We start from the raw sequence: 21,468 nt of genomic DNA on the forward strand, positions 1-21,468 counted from the left end.
CGACCATATTGATTTCTGCTCTTCTGCTCCTCCCTCCCGTTTTCTTTATTTCTGTTTCTGTTTCTTTTTGTCTCGTTCTTCTCTCTTTCTTTCTTGCTATATTTCGGGTTCTGGTTTAGGGCGACAGGCACGCTGTCTGAAGGGTAGGCCATAGCCTTCTACAGGGGTGCAGGGTGGGATGGGTGGGTTGGGTTCTATTTGTTGTTTGTTTTATGGTTCTATGGCCCTTTTGTATCTCTTTATAGTAATGCCGCGTCCGTCCCTGCCTCCCGTGGTGTGTTCGGAGTGGGGTGTGTGGCGTTGTTAACCCTCCTTTTATGGTTCGGTTGCTTTTCTTCTCGATTGCTGTACCCTCGCTGGTGCTGATACTCCTGTTTTCTCCTGTACTCTCGCCACGGGACGCCTGTGTCGGCGTGTCTTCTTTCTTTCGTTTTTGTGTTTCCTTTCTTTTTCTCATTGTTCCGCCTTGTCCTCCTCCCCTCCCCCCCCTTTCCTCCCTCTTCCCCCTCTTTTCCTCGCCCCCGCCCCCCTCCCTCCTTTTTCCTAGAGGTCACTATGACGGGTTAATTTTGATGTAATGTTTATCCGATCCCTCTGTTCTGGCTTAGCTGTGGTTTGGGTGGTGGGCATGTAACGATGATAATGCTCAAGTGTCGATTATGTCTAAATTATCCTGATCTTCCTGTGTAAATTGTGTTGCCTCTCCTGTATTGCGGCCCCATACCCCCTAATTGTCGCTGAGGCTGGTTCTGGGACTTCGGACGTCTCTATATTGAAAGTGAGCCTGTCGTATGCCTTATCCCCATATTATAAAATTAACCTTTTTTGCTCCTGTGTCTTGGCCCTCTGGTTCCTAGGTATATTCTCCCCTTTTTACGATTGTATTGCCTCTGCTTCTTGCTGATTGACTCTGTAATGTTTGCCTTGGAACTTCTGATTGCTTTACGTATTGAGGCCGGCCGATTTGGTTGTAGGCCTAGACTTGTATATCCTTTTGACGCTAATAAAGGTTTTAAAAAAAAAAAAAAAAAAAGATTGGGACGATGGGCTTTTTCCGTTTACAGCACAGACATGAAACAGACTGCCACCACAGTAACGCCAAGAGCCAAATGTCTCAAAATGTTGCCGGGCCCTAAGAACCCATTTGTTTACATAGGCTTTGTCTGGAGCCATTGAGTATGCGACTTGCTGTATAGAGGGTATTAGTTTGGTAGCGCCAGGACACCCGTGGTAAATTGCGTGCACTATAAAACTAATAAATAAATAATTTCAGGTGAACAAACCCCTTGGTATTCTGGGGGAGGGGATCATTATGTCCCCTTAATATTTGATAATACAAGCATGATTGCTGCGCACCCCTGGTGTGCACAATTACAAATTGAAATGATTTGGTGTCATTCATCCTTAATAATGTTTCAAATAATTAATATCACATTCAAATGGAAGGGGGATTTTAAGCCTCGACATCTTGTGTTTTTATTATGGAGTGTATTTGTAAAAACAGTGAACAGGTGGTTGATTGTGGGTCTTTTGTGGACTGGTGAGTGGAAGGGGCCAGCGCCAAGCAGTCCATCCTGCTCACAATGATCTCACCACTGTACTCGGCTTAGTGCACTGATCTGTGACCTGAAACCTGCCAGCCCAAGTACCCCTCTTACCTGCCCACGTTGTGGTTCGCCAGAAGATAAAACACCTCCGTGGTCTTTTGCCGAACTGTCCTGTTGTCATCAGTTAGCAGAGCTTTCAGCGTTTCCAAGAAACCTAGAATCAAACCAGATTCATGCTTAGTGTCATTAAAACCTTAGGTTTCATTTGAAAGTTAAAAAACTATAAGTCAATAGGTTTGGACAACTGTGTAGAGCACAAAGGCATTCAATGAATCATAACCAGTGTCAAAGTAAAACGACTGCACAGCCACTGCATTTTTCACGTAAACATGATTGCGACGCACTTTCCATGTAATCTAGCATCTGCTGTATGATTCATATATTCTAAAGTTTATTTTTTCTGCTCAAACGGATCAAACGTTATTATATTTCTTTCACACACATGCTGCAAAAGACACTTTTCGAAAGTTAATTGGTCACTTTCAGCTGTTGATTACTGAAATTAGCCTTTTAAAGAGGTGAACATGTACCCAGATATTGTGAGCATCTATGAATGATGGCGTGGGGGAAGGGCTTTTGTCTACAGCAGGAGACAAAACCTTACATAATTAGTCATTGAAACAGTCTGACTAGGTTGCTTACTTAAATTGTCATAATTATATTTATTTCATTATTAACCTATAATTCATGGTAAATCACAGAACTCATTGAATAAAGCCTATGGATGTTTTCTGAAGCTTGGGCTCACATCAGGGGTTACAGAAAAAGATTGTATATCTGACCTGGAACTCTGGTATCAGTGCAGCGATGTATTTGTGTGTTTCTTTCACTGCTCGCTTTCTGAATGAGTACATTACATAGTGGTGGTCACCACTGTATAGCTATAGTTTGGAGAGAGTTTTTAAATGAAGAGCCTTCACTGTTTTGCTGATAACTTTGGAGCCCTTTGACAAATCTTCACAAAACATTCCAAAGTAAGTCCCTGTATCTCAGCTCCTTCCTGGGAAGATTCACATCAATCCTTCAACTAGGGGCCAATAAAAACCGGGCTCCAAAAATATTGATTTCCCAAACATACATTGTGATTGGCAGGCGGCAGCCTGAGGGTAAAGTTGCGGCCCCCACTTTAGGACTCATATTTAACCCCCCGTCCGACGAGCTGTGCACAGCTTGTGGTTGGCCAGGCCCTGGGTCCAACCCCCCGCAGACAGTCAACCCCTTGCCACTGGGCCAACCGCCCATACAAGGCCAACACAGACATTCATACCACTCCTTCCCCGGGATCGCAGCAACCAGTAAAAAAAATCTTTAGAAAAATGTGAGACCCCATATAAGGTCCAGGTGGTGAGGGTACCCCTGGCTCTGCTGGTTCTGGAGTAGAATTGCTGTCAGTGTGACTCCTATTCTATTTCCTAGTTTGTGTCCACTATCTTTGGTTGTGCTCAGTTGTCCCATTAGTCATTTTTAATACACACCTTCCTTACCCATTCTACTCACATCTCCTCACCCACCCTCACACTCCACCTAAGTAAAAAAGAAAAGAACTTTGGTTAAGAGCTGCCTCGAGAGGCCCGTTGGGCATTGCAACGCCGGCCCACTGAGGAGCTGCCCGATGATGAAGCATGACACCCCACGGGGTGTGTGAAGTCCCCTGCTCCTAAAAGGAGCACTCCCCTTGATTCACCATGTTAGAAGACCTAGATACCCACAAAGAAACTGCACACTCCTTGTTCTCATAGCTGTAGGGGCAGGTGTGCTGGACCTTACAAAAGGCCTGGGTTGTTCCACCCTTGCATCAATGTGGTAGACCATTGTCATTTACAGAGATCACATTTCCATTAAAATGGACACTAAATTTGCACAGATGTGCAGTTTCACTGATAAAACTATATAGCACACAAACAATAATGGTTTAAAATCGGTTTTAGTGAATATTTATCATTTGCACACTATCAAGTATCGAGTCTTGATTCATTTTTATCGTAATAAAATCTTTGTTTCCATTATACTTCAGAATTACAAAAAACAATATTTGCGGTTTCCTAATTGCTGATATATTTGTAGATTCAATTTATAAGTATTTACATTTTGCTGTGAGTTACGGAAAAAATAGCATTGTACAGTCTATTCTTTCGCACTCTTTGTACCACAGCAAGAATGTCATATATTTCTAATTGCAAAATCCTCTCACTTTGCAGTTACAGAAAAAAAAAGAATAAACGATTTCGATATTAAAAGTAAAAGAAGCACTTTGTGAGGCCTGCATTACACACAAGGCGTCATACTCAAAAGTCCCTGGCTTATCTCGCACAGAAACTGGTGATATCTGGTGGAATCAGAAACTCCCGGTACGCAAGAGACCTCTTACTCCAACCTGCTTGGTTCCGGGGAAAAAAAAACGTTTAACCGGGCTTTCTCTGGATACGCCCCAAGAATATGGAACTCTCTCCCGCCTGCCATCAGAAGAATCCCCTCTTTGGCACGTTTCAAAAAGGAGGCCAAAACCTTCCTTATGGGTAATTTCCTGCCCTAAATGCTGCCTCGTACAAACACATAGACTTTGACTTACTACTGGCTAGCGATTCCCTTCGGAATACCAAGCTACCTCATCAGGAAACCTGGGGCCATATCTGGAGCTATTTAAATGTAACTGAACATACTTGTCCTCTACCCTTAATGTGTTTCCTTGCCTAATGTGATCTCATGTAAAGCGCTCTGATAAGCTAACGGGTCAAGTTCGCGCTCTATAAAACAATAAACAAACAAACAGGAGGCATATCTTTTCATTTGACCTCTGTTTTAGAACACACAACAAACGTCACACATTAAAAAAGATATGTAAAGACATCTTATTTGCTTTTTCACCTTCTGAATTAGAGCATGGTTATTTTGGTGGTGCTGCAGCACCCCGGGCACCACTTCTTCCAGCGCCCATGGTCTCAATGACAGAATAAGGAAAGATTATTATTTTTTTTTGAGTTTTATATAGCGCGAACTAGGACCGAACCGAATCAGGTATCAGAGCGCTATACATAGCACAAGTTAGTTTTTTTGTTTTTTTTTTACATGAGGACACACACTTTCATTTTTTTAGGCACGGGGAGATTAAGTGATTTGTCCAGAATCACAGGAGGTTTTTGCCGTCGATACCGAGACTCAAACCCAGATCCCCAGGTCCGAGGTCGAGCGCCTTAGCCGGTAGGCTAACTCCTCTCCCCTACAGCTCCTAACTAAGCAACAGTGTGACAGACTATGTAATAACGTCATACCAGCAACACATCATCAAGGCATTCACCATGCGTCCACAGAAACACCTCTCTGAGTGCAATCAAAACATCAAATACCTAGCCAACCCCTTTAGTTGAAAACAAAACCTATTTATTATAGAGGCAGAAGTGGGAGGACCAATGCAAAGGTCAATAGGCAGAGCACGAAAGATACTGAATGCAATCAGGGTTTAGAGGGTGTGCAAGAGGCCACTTTTGATGTCACAAGCATCCTAAAGAAAACTGCCAGCTAAGACCTGACTGCAAAACAACCACAGAGTGAAAGACACAGTAATCCACAGAGCAACGGGATTTATTCTGAACGCAAATCTTTGCACACTGAACTATGAATGCTGTCAAACCAAAAGCAGATAGTTTGGAATGTAACCTTCAGAACTGAATACCAAGGGCCCTATTCACAAAGGTAAATGTACACATGCATACATGTACACTTGCACTTAGGTGTAAGTCTACACTTTTCTGCTATTCAAAATTGTGTAAATTTAGACCTAATTGCAGACTACAAGTCTCCACCCCCTCAGTTCAAGCTGTAGAGACTTCTAAGACTGAAATTATGAGTGTACAGCTACTAATAGTAACTTTTCACATGGAGGAGTTCTCCCTATATAAGAAAAAAGAACACTATATTCTAATAAAAAAAATATATATTATTAACATAAAACTAATAAAATAATATGTTACATGATGTTAAATTGATCAAATCCAATCTTTATTAAATAAATTATATATTTAAAAGACATTCATTTTAATATTTAATATGTAGCAGATGTAATAGTTATGCATCTTTGTATTAATTTAAAATATTTTCACCGTTTTATTAAAAAATTATTTTTTAATAGGTTAATTTAGCTCAAAATCGAAAAATATGTGATTTTATAACCAACTTATATAGACTATTTTATATTTATTTAACTGAAAAGTCAAAATAATGTAATGTAATTATGTCCAATGGGGTTTCATATGGCATCGAGTTGCAGTACCTGCGAGTGGCCATGAGTGGTGCTAAATTATTGCAATGCTGACCTGGAGTACATTTACTACTGTTTAGGGACCTTTTTGGCTATACAAACTTTAGACATGGAGTTTGTGAACAGCAATGGGCTTACTTTTGTGGGTGGGCGTTTGTAGTTCCATGTCCCTGCCTAAACCTCTTCTTACCCCTCTCTAAACGCAAACTATTTATAGTATTCCCCATTTTTCATCCACTCGCCATGGTTCCTCCCAAATTTACTACCAAAATGTATACCTGTGTGTGCAGAAAAGGTAGGAGAGACGGAGGTCTCCGCATATTGGTTAGTGAATAACATTTTGTAGTACATAAGTGGTATTACTGTAGTGCTACTCTATATACCACAAAAACATTTGATGAATCGGGCCACAAAATATCAATGTTCAAGATACTCACAAAAAAGTAAAGATTCAGCATTATACAAAAAACTTTACTAAGTCGAAAAAGACCTCTTATGAAACATGGACAAGAAAAATGGAAGAAGCGATGCTAAAAAGAGGAGGAAGAGCTAGGCATCATAAATTGGAAAATGTGGAAACAACACTTCTCAAACGTATAAAAAATCAATAGACAGAACAAATTACACCAGACTAAACAGACACTATTGACAAGCTATACAAACTGCAAATTACAAATAAAAACTTTTAAAATCTCTTAGATAACCCAAGTGTCAATAACTTAGTTACAGATACAACTGACAGACATCAGCCAGGCAGAGCACCTAGAAAACAAACAATACTGTTCAAAATATACAAGTATAATGAGTTGTTAGAGCAATCAGCCACAGCGCAATTACTAGATTTTGTCAGACGACTCCGGTCAATTCCCCAAATTGTGGCGAGGGGAGCTAATCACACCCGTTTACAATAAAGAGCTACAAAGATATATATGTAAATGTAAATGTAATTTGCACTTGTATAGCGCCTACCACCCAGGGGTCTCTAAGCGCTGTACGAATACCGCTGTGGGACCCTTCCTGGCCTGTTCCTGTGAGGTGTTCACTCCTGGGCACCCCCAAGGTGAAGCCAGGCATCCTAGCGTTGTTAGGGCAGGTGTGGAGATTAAGCAAGCTATTGCCCAGAGTTGCAGAGTGGAACCCCATGATTAGAGTAGGCACCAAGGCGAGAATTATCGGGTCCGAGGACATTGAGCCCAAGACCCTGCCGTGACGGGGATTGAACCCTGGTCCCGGGCCAGACCTCTGCACTCTCCTTTGCTTACCGGCACACACGTAAAGCACACAAACACTGCTGAGTGAGGTTTGAAGAAACTCTCCAGGTCTCATGCATGACACCAATAGTCAGCACTTACAGATCCATGCAACTCAGAATCAAAACCCTTGACTTTATCTGCAAAGCACTTTAAGACCTCGACAAAATGTAGTACTGCGCTATAGAAATGCTGTAGCACAGAACAATACAATATAGTCAAAGGTATGTAGAACCAGACAAAATGCAATGTACATATTAAAAAGCAGGGAACCTTTGAATGCTGCCTCAGACAAACCCTAGTCAACAAATACATGAATGATTGTGCCCTTAAGGTGTGGAACCTAATTTCTCCAGAGTTTCCTTCCATCATAGGATTACCTTCATGCAGGAAAAAGCTCAAACCCTGATTATTTTCCTCCTGCTTGGCCTCAGCCAGCATGGTCTGCTACACTCCTTTTCTCTGTACTTAGTGCCATAAAAAGCTTATGGCTTTAGAAATATTAAATAACATAACAGTAATCCTAGTAGGATCACCTGTACCTGGATTACCTCTAGACGATGCAAAGATTAACCTTCTGCTATATGCACGTTTGGCCCTCCGATCCCCACAAAGGGAAAAAACAGAGCTTTAATAAAATGCATGTTTATTTCAACCTATGGAGCCTATAAACAAACACAATAAAAGCAAAATCGTGATCTTCCAGAACAAGCACAAAACAAAAATCAAGATTAGTTTAAGATGCACAATAAAGAAGGCATCAAACATGCAACCAATCATAGCTACCTAGAAATACTATTCAGTTCCAATGGAAAATTCATCCAAACAATGTACTGACACCCACCAAGAAAGTTATGTATGCCTATTATGCCATAAAGACAAAACTACAGTGGACAAAACTCTGGAAATGTATTTCAAGCAAACCAATTGTCCTTTATAACAATGAAGTCAGGGGCCTTGCATACACCCAATATAAACAAAGATAAGTTCATGCAAGTCTGTAAACAAGTACCGAAGATCTACAGGACTGACTGCAACAATGCATGTCGAGCAGATCTAGGCAGACACCCACTACAACTCAGCATAGAAAATTGGCTGCAGTATTCCACATACATCTAAAGAAAAGTAACAACAAACTTTACCAAATGAGACATCAAACCCCTAGCTGAGATGCACAGTTCACAAAGAAACAAGAGATATTTAGAACACAGAAACCTGAACTGACTACCAAAGAAAGCAGAGCAAAGTTACATATGCCCTTAGGAATTACATAAACACACTCAAAGCCAAATCAAATAATACAAAACTCTAAATAGGAGCTATACTTGAATACTAAATCATAGCGAAGAACCCCAAAGACTACCCTTGGTGATCAAATACAAAATCAGCTGCCAGTGGAGAAGTGTGGCTCAATGGTTAGAGCGGCAGACCCTGATGCAGAGGTCTAGCCCGGGACCAGGGTTCAATTCCCCGCCTCGGCGGGTCTTGGGCTCAAAATTCCACGGACCTGATAATTCTCGCCTCGGTGCCTATTCCAATCATGGAGTCCCACTCTGCAACTCTGGGCAATAGCTTGCTTAATCTCCACAACGGCCCCCACAACGCTAAGGATGCCTGGCCTCCACCTTGGGGGTGCCCAGGAGTGGACACCTCACAGGGAAAGCCAGGAAGGGTTCCACAGCGGTATTCGTACAAGCGCCTTGAGACCCTTGCGGGTGAGTAGTGTGCTATACAAGTATCAATTTACATTTACATAGCCTAGAGCACGAATCACAGCATCTATCAACTATGGGATAAGCACAATTCAATTCCTTTTCCTTTTGTGCTGTCCGAGATTTTAAGAAATACAGACTCTGCCAGCAGCAGAATCACTGACTTCATAAGGAAGAGTTCATAATCCACTCTAGATCCTGCTCAGAGTCCTCTTCAGCACTACACTGACACTGCTGAAAGGCATGAAAGGGATTCAGCTTGCTGCTGCACATCTCATTAAATGCCTGAAGACGTTTGACCACACCGCCCTAACAATGAAAAAAGTAGCTGTCTCTCCCTCCAAACTTGTATTATCTCCAAGACCGGCTGCATCACCTCTAAGGCCACAAGAAGCGGCATCCCTACAAACCTGACTGAGAAAATATCCAGTTGAACCCGACAGAAACACACCAGGAACTAAGACCACCAAACTGGAAACGAAGAGATGCCCACAGCAAAAGACCAGAAGACAAACTAGCTCTGTTACATCACCGAGATCCAGAAGAAACCTCCTCAACAAAGAACTGAACCTACCCACCTGCAAATCCAAATGAACCAAAGACTCGTCTCTTGAAACAACCCTGCAGCACCACTAGATAGGAACCAACCAACACCGGAACACCTTCCTCGTTGCAAACAATCATGAATCGTATCTCTGTGATAACACCAATTGCTCACTTTTCCATTGCTCTCCAGCTAGATTTACACACAAATATCATTAATATAATAACATACCCATGTACATACAAGTAACGCTATGTGGAATTCCAGAGAAGGCAGAAAATGGGCAGAGTACTTGTCAATTCACAACTCCAGTAGACAAATGCAAACCCGTACACAAGAAAGTAACATTTGTAAACTCAGTTATTGTATTGGACTGGGTACTACAAGAGAAATTATTGTTTTATGGTCTGGGATCATTAGAAAGCCAAGACTTGCATAGGACTCTAATCAGCAAGTTCTCTTATGGGTTCGGGAAAAAGGGCACAGGTTCTGTTTCCAGTTTCAGTCAAACCTGGAGGCACACATGGAGGACAGGCTGCAGCCCAAGCTCAGCCCTTAACAATCTAACTGAGTACTCATAAGTCAGACAGGCTTTGGCACAGGCAAATGTACTGAATCTGCTCCAAGCCAGGAGGAAAAGACAAATGTACTGGGTGCCACACCGAGCTTCAAGTCCTGCCAAGAGTGCTGCATGCGAGGAAGACATTAGCAGCACCCCCAAACCAACTCACCAGCAGCACAGGGCGAAGTTGCAACTACTGCAATGATAAAGTGTAGACAGCGGAGCTGAAGTGGTGAATGAAGGACATGACAGAGTGAAGAGGGAGAATGGGACGCAAATGTTGACATGCTAAGTGGAGAACCAAAATGCAGTGGCATTAAGAAGCCAATGAGGTCAAATAGGAAAAGTTATTTCCTACATTCCCAAGAAAGCATGCAGTGTCAGTACCTAATGCAGGCACGTCTCAGTAGGTGTACGGCTCAGGCTGTGATTTACCTTCTATGATATTTCTTTGTATTTTTCATTCATTCTACTAAAAAACATGTTAAAGTCAGTGCTATTAGGACATATCACACAGACCTACTGAGTACCCTACAATCAGATGCATCTTTGAGGAACTTTAGATTGCATCCAGCATCAAGAGCACTTAAACTAGCCCGGTTCTATATCAGATAGAAATTAGTCAGAAGCTGTCGAGAAAGTACCCAACTCTCCATTTACCCACGCAATGAAGCCATTTAGTGTCAGTCTCCTCAGCTGGTCCCTTCACCCCTTCTGAATATATGCTAACCGCTATTCGTGGCTAAGTCTCCTTCCTTCAGACTGAAGGACTTTGGCGAAAAAGCCTGAGATAAAGGTCTGAGGAACTCACTCCAGTAATCACCACACTTAATATCCCAGTTCAAACAACATGATGTCAAAGTAAAATTAAAGGCTCCATTTTGACCACAATAAGGATATCTTGACCAAAATAAATGTTGTTCAGCAACTTTCATGTAATGTTTTCAATGACGAGATTTAAAAAGTATAGTACATTTAGGTAACTGAGCAGAATATATTGTATATTTTTGTTTGCAGCTTACATTATAAATCACGTGGCCTGTTTCTCGCATAATGCAGAGAAATTGTATATAACTCAGATGCACAAGCATCTCAACAGACAGGATCTTCAGTCTTCCACGGGTGCATCGAAGCCACAAACTGTGGGTGAAGGTGGTGCTCTGGCAGTAACTGTTGCTTTTGTGTGTTAAACCTCATGTTTTTAGGTCTTGCATGGCGTTGCAGCGCAACGCGCTGCACGCCTTGCGAGGCATGCAGTATACACTGTAGCTGGGGGAAGCTCCGCCCACTTTCCATCTATAAGTTTCATTGGCTTCTATTATAAATTGAGCATTCTGATTGGTTTTTAGCTTCTTAGTCACGCCTCCTGACGGCCATGTCGTCATTATTATTCTTCCGAGGCTATCAGCCCCTTTAATGTAAAAACCGTTTTGTTCCCCTGCCTCTACCCGTTCATTCCCGCAGTCCGGAATTGTTTTCACCACAACCACCCCCCAACCCTCCCATTCGTGCCTTCTTTAATGCCCGCACTTCTGTTTCAAATGCAATAGGGCTCGCGTAAATGCGAGTCCTATTGCATTTTTAGTGCTTGTTTGTTTTCTGATTGGTTGCCCAATTTCCACTCTTTGTTTCACATGCGCGCAATGCCTTACATCGTACGCATGCGTGACAAATCAGTGCAGTTTTTTCAATTGACTGTGGGAGGCAGAGACAGCACAAGCAGCGGCCGGGAAAATGCTGGGAGAAGATAATGAGCAGGGAGTCTCGTTGGACAATGGAGGTCGCGAGGTCGCCGGACGTTTTCCACACATGCAGCCAGAGTTCGTCAGGAGGACGTCAGGAGAACCGAGAGTATGCCTCAGCAGGTGACTTCCAGGGCGCCAGCACCAGAGTGGGAGGAGACGCTGAGGCTTCTTCAGGGAGAGGCACTTGGTACAATGCTACCCTGGCTTTCGAAGACAGTGGTAGCCTCAGGCAAGTGACGAACAACAGATTAAGAAAGGTCGGGTGGTGGGAGGTGACCAGGGAGGTTTCCTCACATTGCTGAGAACGGACACTTTTGGCAGTCATGGTAGCATATGTGCCGTAATGTCTGCAGTGACACTGTGCACTGGATCCCAGTACTGTGCTACGCAGGAGCAATGCCGCGCTAATTTTAAAAATCCGACCCGTTCCGCCCCCTGCACGCACATGTCCAACAGCAGTATCGTCAATGCTGTTCTGTAATATCCTCACAGAGCTAACAACGCCACTCCTTCTTTGTCCTAAGCACAATCAATGAGGCTGTGGTGTATAGACGTGTGACCAAGCACGATACGCACTTTACCGGGCCCGAGGCTTCACATACAGAGTTGTTGCAGTGCAGAGGAACAGTTTTAGTGGTTGTACTGGGAAAACCGCCAGTGTGTAGTGTCATTTCAGCTGTTTGCAGTTTGGCTTTTACATGTTGCTTATTGCGACGTCTCGGGCTCATGCTGACTCTGCCTTAAAATCACAACCCTACCACTACCGCCATGACTGCCTTCCACTTCTCACACAGCATGGATCAAAAACCTCCATGCCGCGCCAGAGCATCTTGTGACGCAGCCGTATGCCAAAACTGCGGGACGTCCACTCACAAATGTAAACAGACCCATGGGGGTGGCGGTAGGCTGTTCCACCACGCAGAGTCTCAAGCGACAAGATCCGCTGTCTGAAGCTGACCGACACTGTCAATTCACATCACGGTTGCGGGACAAGCAGAGGCGTTTGCTATGCACAAATAGGTCGAGCGCGTGCATCACCTGTTGCCTTTGTTCTGTTTTTTCTATGTAGGAAAAGGGCAAGATTTTTACAAAACATGAATAGTTCAGCAGCTGTCGTGGCTATTGTAGTTGACTAGCCAAAATACTAATTTGCATTTCAGAAGTATCCAATTAGCATAAAAAGAACTTTGAATCAATTTAGGGCTGGCTCTCTGTCTATCTGTAATGAATATAATAGTGCAGAAGACTTTCATTTCTTAAGCTGAACCGCATGAATGAACACTCTCTGGGCTTGCGGAACAGCTTCAAATTTACGTGCACTCGCATCTGCCCTGGCACAACCTTTTAAGTCTGACATAAGAGGCCTCTCAAGCTGCCCTCAGAATAAGATAGGGACACGTGCGTTGGGTTTACAGCCACGGCATGGCATTTGGCACATGTTAAGCAGAAAAAATGTATCTTCCTTCACTGAATGCCATTTATAACATGGTGGTATGTGTTCTGTGTCGGTTGCTGGGCACGCAAGTTACCGCAGTTTAATCCCATTTTCAAAATCACCTCAACAGTTTTTGCTTTATTTATGCAAAAAAGATTTGTCACACAGTATTTACAAACATGGGGAACTATGCTTATCACGTTGCACAGATGATTTTGTCGATATACATGTCGTACATTGAGCTATTTTTCCAGTTATACGCAGATATATTCATATAAGGGGGAATATGTATATTACACCACAAGATACATGAGTAAGACAATGTCATAATTGCTCCTTCTATGCACGTATAAAGGGTTTTTCTCCAACATGTGTTCCCATACCTGGTGTGTCGCACAGTTTGGTGCTAACTTCCCCTCCATGTTAAAAAACAGTAGATATTTCAGCACCCAGGCTAATGTGCTGCGTAGCTAAATACATATAAGGTCTCAAAGACGAGACTGATTGTATTGCAAAGTCTTGGGGTTTTTTAGCGGATGGTCACCTCATTGGTGTGTTTAGTCTTATTTCACTTGCCATTAGTCTATGTGCAGAATCTTTTGTTTAGTCTTACTGTAGGCCCATATCCATACACTTACAAAAACAATTTGTTTGAATTTGATAGAACTTCTAGCACTTAGACAATCTACAAAAACACTTAATCTCCTAATAAGTATAGACATAGTAATACTTAGTATTAATATCTATACTCATAGTAAGAGTGAGTCTGTTTTATAGGTGCATTCTAGTTTAATGAATAGCTATTCAAAGGTATTCTCATAAAAATTGAGAAGCACTTGCCTTTTATCTCCGGTTTGTATTTAAAACATAATTTACCATGTGCGTAAAAAGTTCCTTCCTGCTGGTTGTTAGATCATGATGAATCTAAATGTTTGAGTGTAAAACGATGTATCGTCTTTTGTTTTGGTTTTATGAGACATGCTGTGTCAGCATTGCACCATCTCTCTGCTTGCGATAAAGTGTCACGTTGCTGTTTGCATCGCACAAGACACATGCAAATGTCACTGTTGTGTGTTAGCAGTCTAGTAGCTCGGTGGGAGGAGCTAGGTGGTCAGGGACAGGAAGAGGCGGAGTAGGGACAGGATGAGGGCAGTTAGAGTAGGGACAGGGAAGAAGCTAGATGTATGGAATAAACCTCCAGTGCAATCACAATCAGTCTCTGTGATTATTTGTAGCGCGATGCTACAACTGGCGATGAGGATGGGATGGGCATGAATGCAGCCCACAGGACCCCACAAGAGTGCCCTGTCCCGTGCAGCGCTGGAAAAGAGAAAACGCTGCTGTGCAGAGCTGCCGCCTGAGGAGACAGGCCAGCAGCAGGTGACCCTATCCTTCCCAGTGGTGGCGAGGGAGCAAAGAGGGAACCCCAGCAAAGAGAGCTGAAACGCTCGAAAGAGAAGAAGTGCGCGCCGAAAGCGCGAGTCCCGCCAGATGCGTGCGATTTCGCACCCGTGAAAGAACAGGAGTCGGGAGCCCACTCCGACCCTGTCCAGCACCCCAGCACGAGGTAGAGACCCCTCAGATGTGGAGGACGCTGCCCCTAATAGCCCGGTGTCAAGCGCTGCCGAGTGCGCTGGAAGCGGAGCCCGAGTGCCGCCGGAGGTCAGAAAACCTCACGCCCGATGCGTGAGTTTCGGCACGCTAGCGGAAAAGTAAGGCGGGAGCCCACCCCAACCTCACCTGGCAGTAGCAGAGGCCAAAGAAGAGTGAATCCTGACGTGTGCGGCCCGTGGAGCTGACGGCCGGTGAGTCCTGAGTGACCTGGGGTGTATGAACAGGAGAGAAAGCCTTGTGTGTGCCTGCAGTGACGGCGGCCATCTTGAAGTCAGGCGTTTTTCAAGACAAATAAACAAGCATTGGTAGACAGAAAGAAACAAGCACTGATAAAAGCAAGCAAACAATCATTGGCGCGTGGAAACAAACAAGCCTTGGCAAGAAGAAACAAACAAGCATTGACAACAGCGACTAAACAAGCATTGGCAAATAAGAAGAAACAAGCATTGTCAAGAATATATCAACAAGCATTGGTAAGAAGAAACAAACAAGCATTGACAAGTAGCCAGCACAAAACTCTGCAGTCCCACGATGTCGCAATCACCGCGACGAAATGAAGTCAAGCCCCTCTTTGCAGGAGGATCGCATTTGAGGGCCCCAGAGCCAGTCACCCTAACGACAGGTGGAAGCATGGGCCCTAAGTGGCAGGAATGGCTCGAAGACTTCGAGGACTACCTTGAAGGGTCCAAAGTGACCGTTGACAAGGACAAGCTGATAGCTCTCCGGAATCTAGCTGGGCGTGAAATCAGTAAACTGATCAAGGATCTCCCTACTGCAGATACCGGAACGTACGACAAAGTGCGCGACGCACTGAATAAGAGATTCCTCCACAAAAAGAACGTGGACTACGAGCGCCATGCCTTTCATCAGGCACGTCAAGGAAAAGACGAGGCAATGAGCACATTCATCACTTGACTGCGGCGACTATCGAGGCACTGCGACTTCGTCAATTTTTCAACCGACGCCGCCATCAAGTCACAGATCATAGAGGGGTGCCACTCAGAATCCCTCAGGAGACGGCTGCTGAGAAAGCCGCAAGAACTAGATGACATTGAGGAACTGACTCGCGTTTACGATCAGGCTGAAGAGCATGCTGCCACCATTGAATCGGGACGCAAAGTGAGCCATGAGCAAGCGCATCGAGTTCAAGATCGGGGTGGCGGGCGAAGACGCTAGAGAGACAATCAGTGGACATCACGACCGTCGTCTCGCTCGAGGCGCTCAGATCACAGGAGGCGGGAAACCGGCCGAAGAGAGAAGAGACCAGAGAGAGCAAGGAGGTGCTTCAGGTGCGGCTATGACTACCCTCACGTGGATGTCTGCCCTGCCATGGGCCAGCGGTGCAGAAAGTGTGGTCGTACAAACCACTTCGAAGCAATGTGTAGCGAGTACAACAAAGAAAGGCGAAGTGGAACTGGGAGGTCGTCCCGATCGGACACCAGAAAGCACCACGTTAGAGCTGTCAATGACACAGATGCAGGGTCCTCCAGCTCACCTCATTCCAGCAGGGAGTCGCACAGATTGCGATGGGACCACAGATCCCCGTCCCGGAGCACCAGATCTTCATCTCGAGGCTCCGAATACACGAAGCACTATGCAAACATGATCGCAGACCCAGATCAATTGAAGAAGTACCCACGGTTGCACATTAAAGTAGGGAATCACGACACCAAATTCGTGATGGACAGTGGAGCTTCGCTGAACTACATCCCTGTCACCGAGTATGAGAGGATGCGCCCCAAGCCGTCGCTTGCTCATGCACCTGTACGCGTCTACACCTGGATGTCGAAGAAACCCCTGCAATGTCTTGGCAAATTCCCGACTACACTTGCACACGACAACGTCACTATTGATGCAGTCATTCATGTCATCAAAGGACCCGAGGCTGACTGCTTGCTCAGCCTGCCGACTGCGGAGCGTCTCCGTCTCGTGGAGATCCTCTTCAAAGTTTGTGATGACCAGAACATCGTCAACCGTTTTCCTCGCCTTTTCATTGGGCTAGGGAAGCTGAGGAACCGTCAGATACACCTACATGTCAGCAAGCAGATCAGGCCTGCTGCTCAGCACCCCCGGCGCGTTCCTTTCCACCTTCAAAAGGCTGTCGAAGAAGAGATCAATGACCTCCTGTCTGCCGACATCATTGAACGCAAGGACGGTCCGACCCCGTGGGTTTCACCGGTAGTCGTTGTACCAAAAAAGGGCAACACCAGCAAAGTGAGACTGTGCGTCGACATGCGCATCCCCAACACTGCGATAGAACGTGAACGCCATCCAGGGCCACTTCTATGTGACATGATCTCGGCATTGAACGGCGCCATGGTATTCTCTAAATTGGACCTAAACAAGGGCTATCACCAGCTGGAACTGGACGCTCAGTCACGCCCCATCACAACTTTTGCTACACACCTGGGACTCTTTCGATATAAGAGACTAAGCTTTAGTGTGTCTTCAGCTGCTGAAATTTTCCAAGAAGCTATCAGACAGATCATCCAAAACATCCCCAATACGCTCAATTACAGCGATGACATCCTTGTCTATGGCTCCGATACCCGTGAACACGACATTGCACTCAACCGCGTCTGTCATGCCCTGCTTGATGCGAACTTGACCCTGAACAAGGACAAGTGCGAATTTCACCAATCTACACTAAAGTTCTTCGGTCACATCTTCTCAGGAGCGGGAATGAAACCTGACCCGGAAAAAGTGGCATCCTTGAACAACGCCAAGTGTCCTCAGGACGTCAGCGATCTAAGATCCTTCCTGGGAATGGCTAGCTATTGCGCCCGGTATATCCGGGACTACGCGACCATCAGCCACCCGCTCCGCACCTTGACCAAGCAAGGGCAACCCTTTGAATGGACTCCTCAGTGTGAGCAAGCATTCACAGAGATCAAGAGGGCAGTGGAGTCAGCCGACAACCTTTCCTACTTCAACCCCAGACGCATGACTGAAGTCACCGTAGATGCTAGCCCCGTAGGGTTGGGGGCCATCTTAGCGCAATATGATCATGACTCTGACCAGAGACGTATTGTTGCTTATGCTAGCCGCAGCCTGTCCGACCCCGAGAAGGCGTACTCACAGCCTGAGAAGGAGAGCCTTGCAGTGGTCTGGGCATGTGAACATTTTCATGTCTTCCTCTACGGCAAGCACTTTACCCTGATCACGGATCACCAGGCGCTAGTCACCATCTACGGCAACCCCCGTGCCAAAATGCCCCCCAGAATTGAGAGGTGGGGCCTGAGGCTTCAGGAGTATACCTTCACGATCGTACACAAGCCGGAAAAGTCTGAAAACCCAGCAGACTACATGTCTCGACATCCGCCTGCGTCAACCAACTCTCACCCTTCGATTGCTGAGGAATACATCCATTTCGTAGCTGACCAGGCGCTACCTCCTGCCATTCCAATGAATGTGATCCGAGACGCCACCGCGCAGGACACCATCCTGCAAAAGGTTCTCAGCAAGATTCGAGCCAACAGGTGGAGGCATGACCCTCAGGATGAAGACAGTGAGCTGGACACCAAACACGAGCTGCAAGCATTCCGGCATGTCCATGAAGAACTGTCGGTGACCTCAGACGGAATCATACTGCGGGGACGGCGAATCGTGATTCCCAGAACTCTACAGCAAGGTGTCATTGATCTTGCTCATGAAGGTCACCGGGGAGTTGTATCCACGAAGCGACCGCTCAGGGAGCGTGTGTGGTTTCCTCTACTAGACCAAATGGTGGAATCCACCCTGAAAGACTGTCACCCGTGCCAACTAACAAAAGGTGATCCCCGGCCCCATTGCAAATGACCTCCTTACCGGCGGGAGTATGGCAAGAAATTGCTGTGGACTTCTACGGACCATTGTCTTCTGGCAAGTACGTGATAGTCATAGTTGATGAGTACTCTCGCTTCCCATTCGCACAGTTCGTACCCTCCACCGGTGCCTCCAGTACTCTTAAGGTGCTGGATGAATTATTTGCCACCTGGGGTGTCCCTAGAGAGGTGAAGACAGACAATGGTCCTCCCTTCAATGGACATGACTTTGAAGCATATGCCCGACACTTGGACTTCCATCGTAGGAAAGTCACACCCCTTTGGCCACAAGCAAACGGCACCGTTGAACGCTTCATGGCCACAATCAAGAAAACATTTCAGCAGGCCTGTGCCGAAAAGAAGGACCTACAGATTGCTCTCAACGAGGTCCTCAGAGCCTACAGGACAACTCCCCACTCGACCACTGGCAAGTGTCCTGCCACGCTGATGCTAGGTCGCCCCATGAGAAACCGAATCCCAACCTGGGATGGAGCACTGCGAGCTATATCACCCACCCACAACCATCTAGAGATGGCAGAGATGGACAAGAGAAATAAGGACAAGATGAAGTCGTATGCCGACGCAAAGCGAAGAGCAAGATCACCTTCTGTGCACGAAGGAGACTATGTACTAGTGAAACAAGACCAACAGAAGAAAACAGACTGTCGTTTTCGCGATGAACCACTACTGGTCACTCGGCAGAAAGGCACCATGCTGACGGCAGAGTCTGACCACCGTCGAGTTATGAGAAACGTGTCTCACTTTAAGAAGTGCTCCCAGGACTCGACCGGATCATTGCTTGACCCCACTGTGTCACCAGATCCTGGAACCCCTGATCAAGATGATCTAGAGGCTCTGAATCAATTGGATATACCCCAGACTGAAGAGGACACTGTCGAAATGAACGTAAGGCCGCGCCGCAATGCTCAGCGACCAAAGAGACTCATTGAAGAGATATGATTGAATGTGTTATCAGTTTTGTTAAGTAAGGGGGAGATGTTGTGTGTTAGCAGTCTTGTAGCTGGGTGGGAGGAGCCAGGTGGTCAGGGACAGGAAGAGGCGGAGTAGGGACAGGATGAGGGCAGTTAGAGTAGGGACAGGGAAGAAGCTAGATGTATGGAATAAACCTCCAGTGCAATCACAATCAGTCTCTGTGATTATTTGTAGCGCGATGCTACAGTCACACACAGGGACACTACAGACTTAGAAAAGTCACTTTTCCAATCCAGAAAACGTGGCAGCTGCACTCACCCACGTGGACTGTGCAGTTTGCTTCAACCATTTTATGTGAGGATTTTCTGTGAGTGCTTGAATTACTATCACATTGTTTTCTTGAATATTCATGTAAAGCAACGACCCTTGTTTCTTGTGGATCACTGAAGATACATTGCGGCAGCAGGGTTTCATCAAACATACTGCAATGTTCTGCAGTTGCCGAACAACAAAGCTGCTTATTTTAAATCACCATTGGTATTCAGCCATCAGCCACAATTAACGTTTGTGCTTCCACCACTGTCACCATTCTCAGATGTATCGAGGTGCATCACATCCTATCGAAGCCATCGCACTCTTTGTTCCAACTACAGTGCCCAATCAATGGTTTATTTACTTTCTACATATGCATTCTCCAGTCGTGTGCTGGCATCTCTAAGAGTTATCACAAGGCGACCTGCCTCTCCTTCATCTCTGGCCTCCTGTGCTTCTTCACGTCCCTGCAGGATTGCTCACACATTATCCCCTTCAATCTTGGATCTTTGATGCTGCAGATTTAGAATCTCACTTTTCAGTGTGCCACCCATTTCAGAACTAAAATAATCAGTTGCTGCTGCTTGCTCTTGTGTAGCCATCTCTAGCAAGCTTGTTGGTCCTATTGAATGCATTGGTTTGTGTACCATTCTGCATAGCGGAATTAGGCTAGAGGCTTCTGTCTAAGTTAATAGATTAACAACACACATTTGGTAGGCATTTGAATATAATAAGATTTTAGACTGAATATACACACATTCACTAGAATGCTTGCCCTCTCAGTCAGAGGGTGTCAAGTGCTTTAGATGTTCTGTCTTTGATAAACGTAGTATTCATGTATTCTCTTAAATTCATGATTTGCTTGTTATTTAATGGATATAATTTGGTAGTGCATCAATACGGGAAACATCCTTAACAACGCAACTTTTACCACGCAGTGCCTTTACGACGCAACTATTACAACGCATGTCATTACAACGCATAGCGCTGGGGGGCGCTCTAGGATAGGGAATAGATTTAATTTACTATCCAACACCTTCCCTACTATCCACGGGGACTGGAGTTGGAATAGTAAATTAAACTATTCACTATCCAGCACCCCTAAGCACTATGCGTTGTAAAGGCATGCGTTGTAAAAAATGCATTGTAAAGGCATGCGTGGTAAACGCATGCGTTGTAATGTCATACATCCCATCAATACTTCATATGCTATGTGTTTCATCGCCTGATTCATAAAGCATAGTACACTTAGGCAACCGCACAGTAGAAATTCAACTGCACAGTACCCAGGGAATGGGAGTTAAATGGGTCACCATGGTCTGAAGCACTTATTGTGCCACGCTGAGTGACCCAAGTAAACAGATGGCAGCAGTCCTACCATTGTAGACTGCAGGAGCAGTGCAAACTGCTCAAACTTGGTTTTGCTGACACTATGTATGGCAAGGTCAAAGCACTATTTGTAACATATGGCAGTCACCCCTAATGTAGGCCTCCTGAGCCCAGGAGGCAGGGTGCATTATATTAAAGGTATCGACATATAAGTGCAAGATTATAAGTCCCTACAGTCGCCTCTTTCCGTTATGGGCTACTAAAAGTGATCAGGGGGCCAGATGATAACATGAGTGGGCACCCGGGTATCCCAAGGTTGCCAGTTCCATTATGGTCCCACTGAAATATGTCATGTTTGGTATCAAAC

The 21,468-nt window shown here is 45.2% G+C and overlaps 1 protein-coding gene across 2 annotated transcripts in view; it reads right to left on the minus strand.

Moving 5' to 3' along the window:
* Window positions 1–21,468, minus strand: part of RSPH14 (radial spoke head 14 homolog) — a 551,562-nt gene that overhangs the window by 521,957 nt on the left and 8,137 nt on the right. For both annotated transcript variants that reach the window (XM_078667753.1, XM_078667752.1), the window contains exon 2: window positions 1,659–1,761. In XM_078667753.1, the coding sequence (XP_078523879.1) occupies window positions 1,659–1,761 (103 nt within the window). The remainder of the gene's footprint in view (window positions 1–1,658; window positions 1,762–21,468) is intronic.

Source organism: Lissotriton helveticus, chromosome 11 (genome assembly GCF_964261635.1).
Source record: "Lissotriton helveticus chromosome 11, aLisHel1.1, whole genome shotgun sequence".
Taxonomy (NCBI): domain Eukaryota; kingdom Metazoa; phylum Chordata; class Amphibia; order Caudata; family Salamandridae; genus Lissotriton; species Lissotriton helveticus.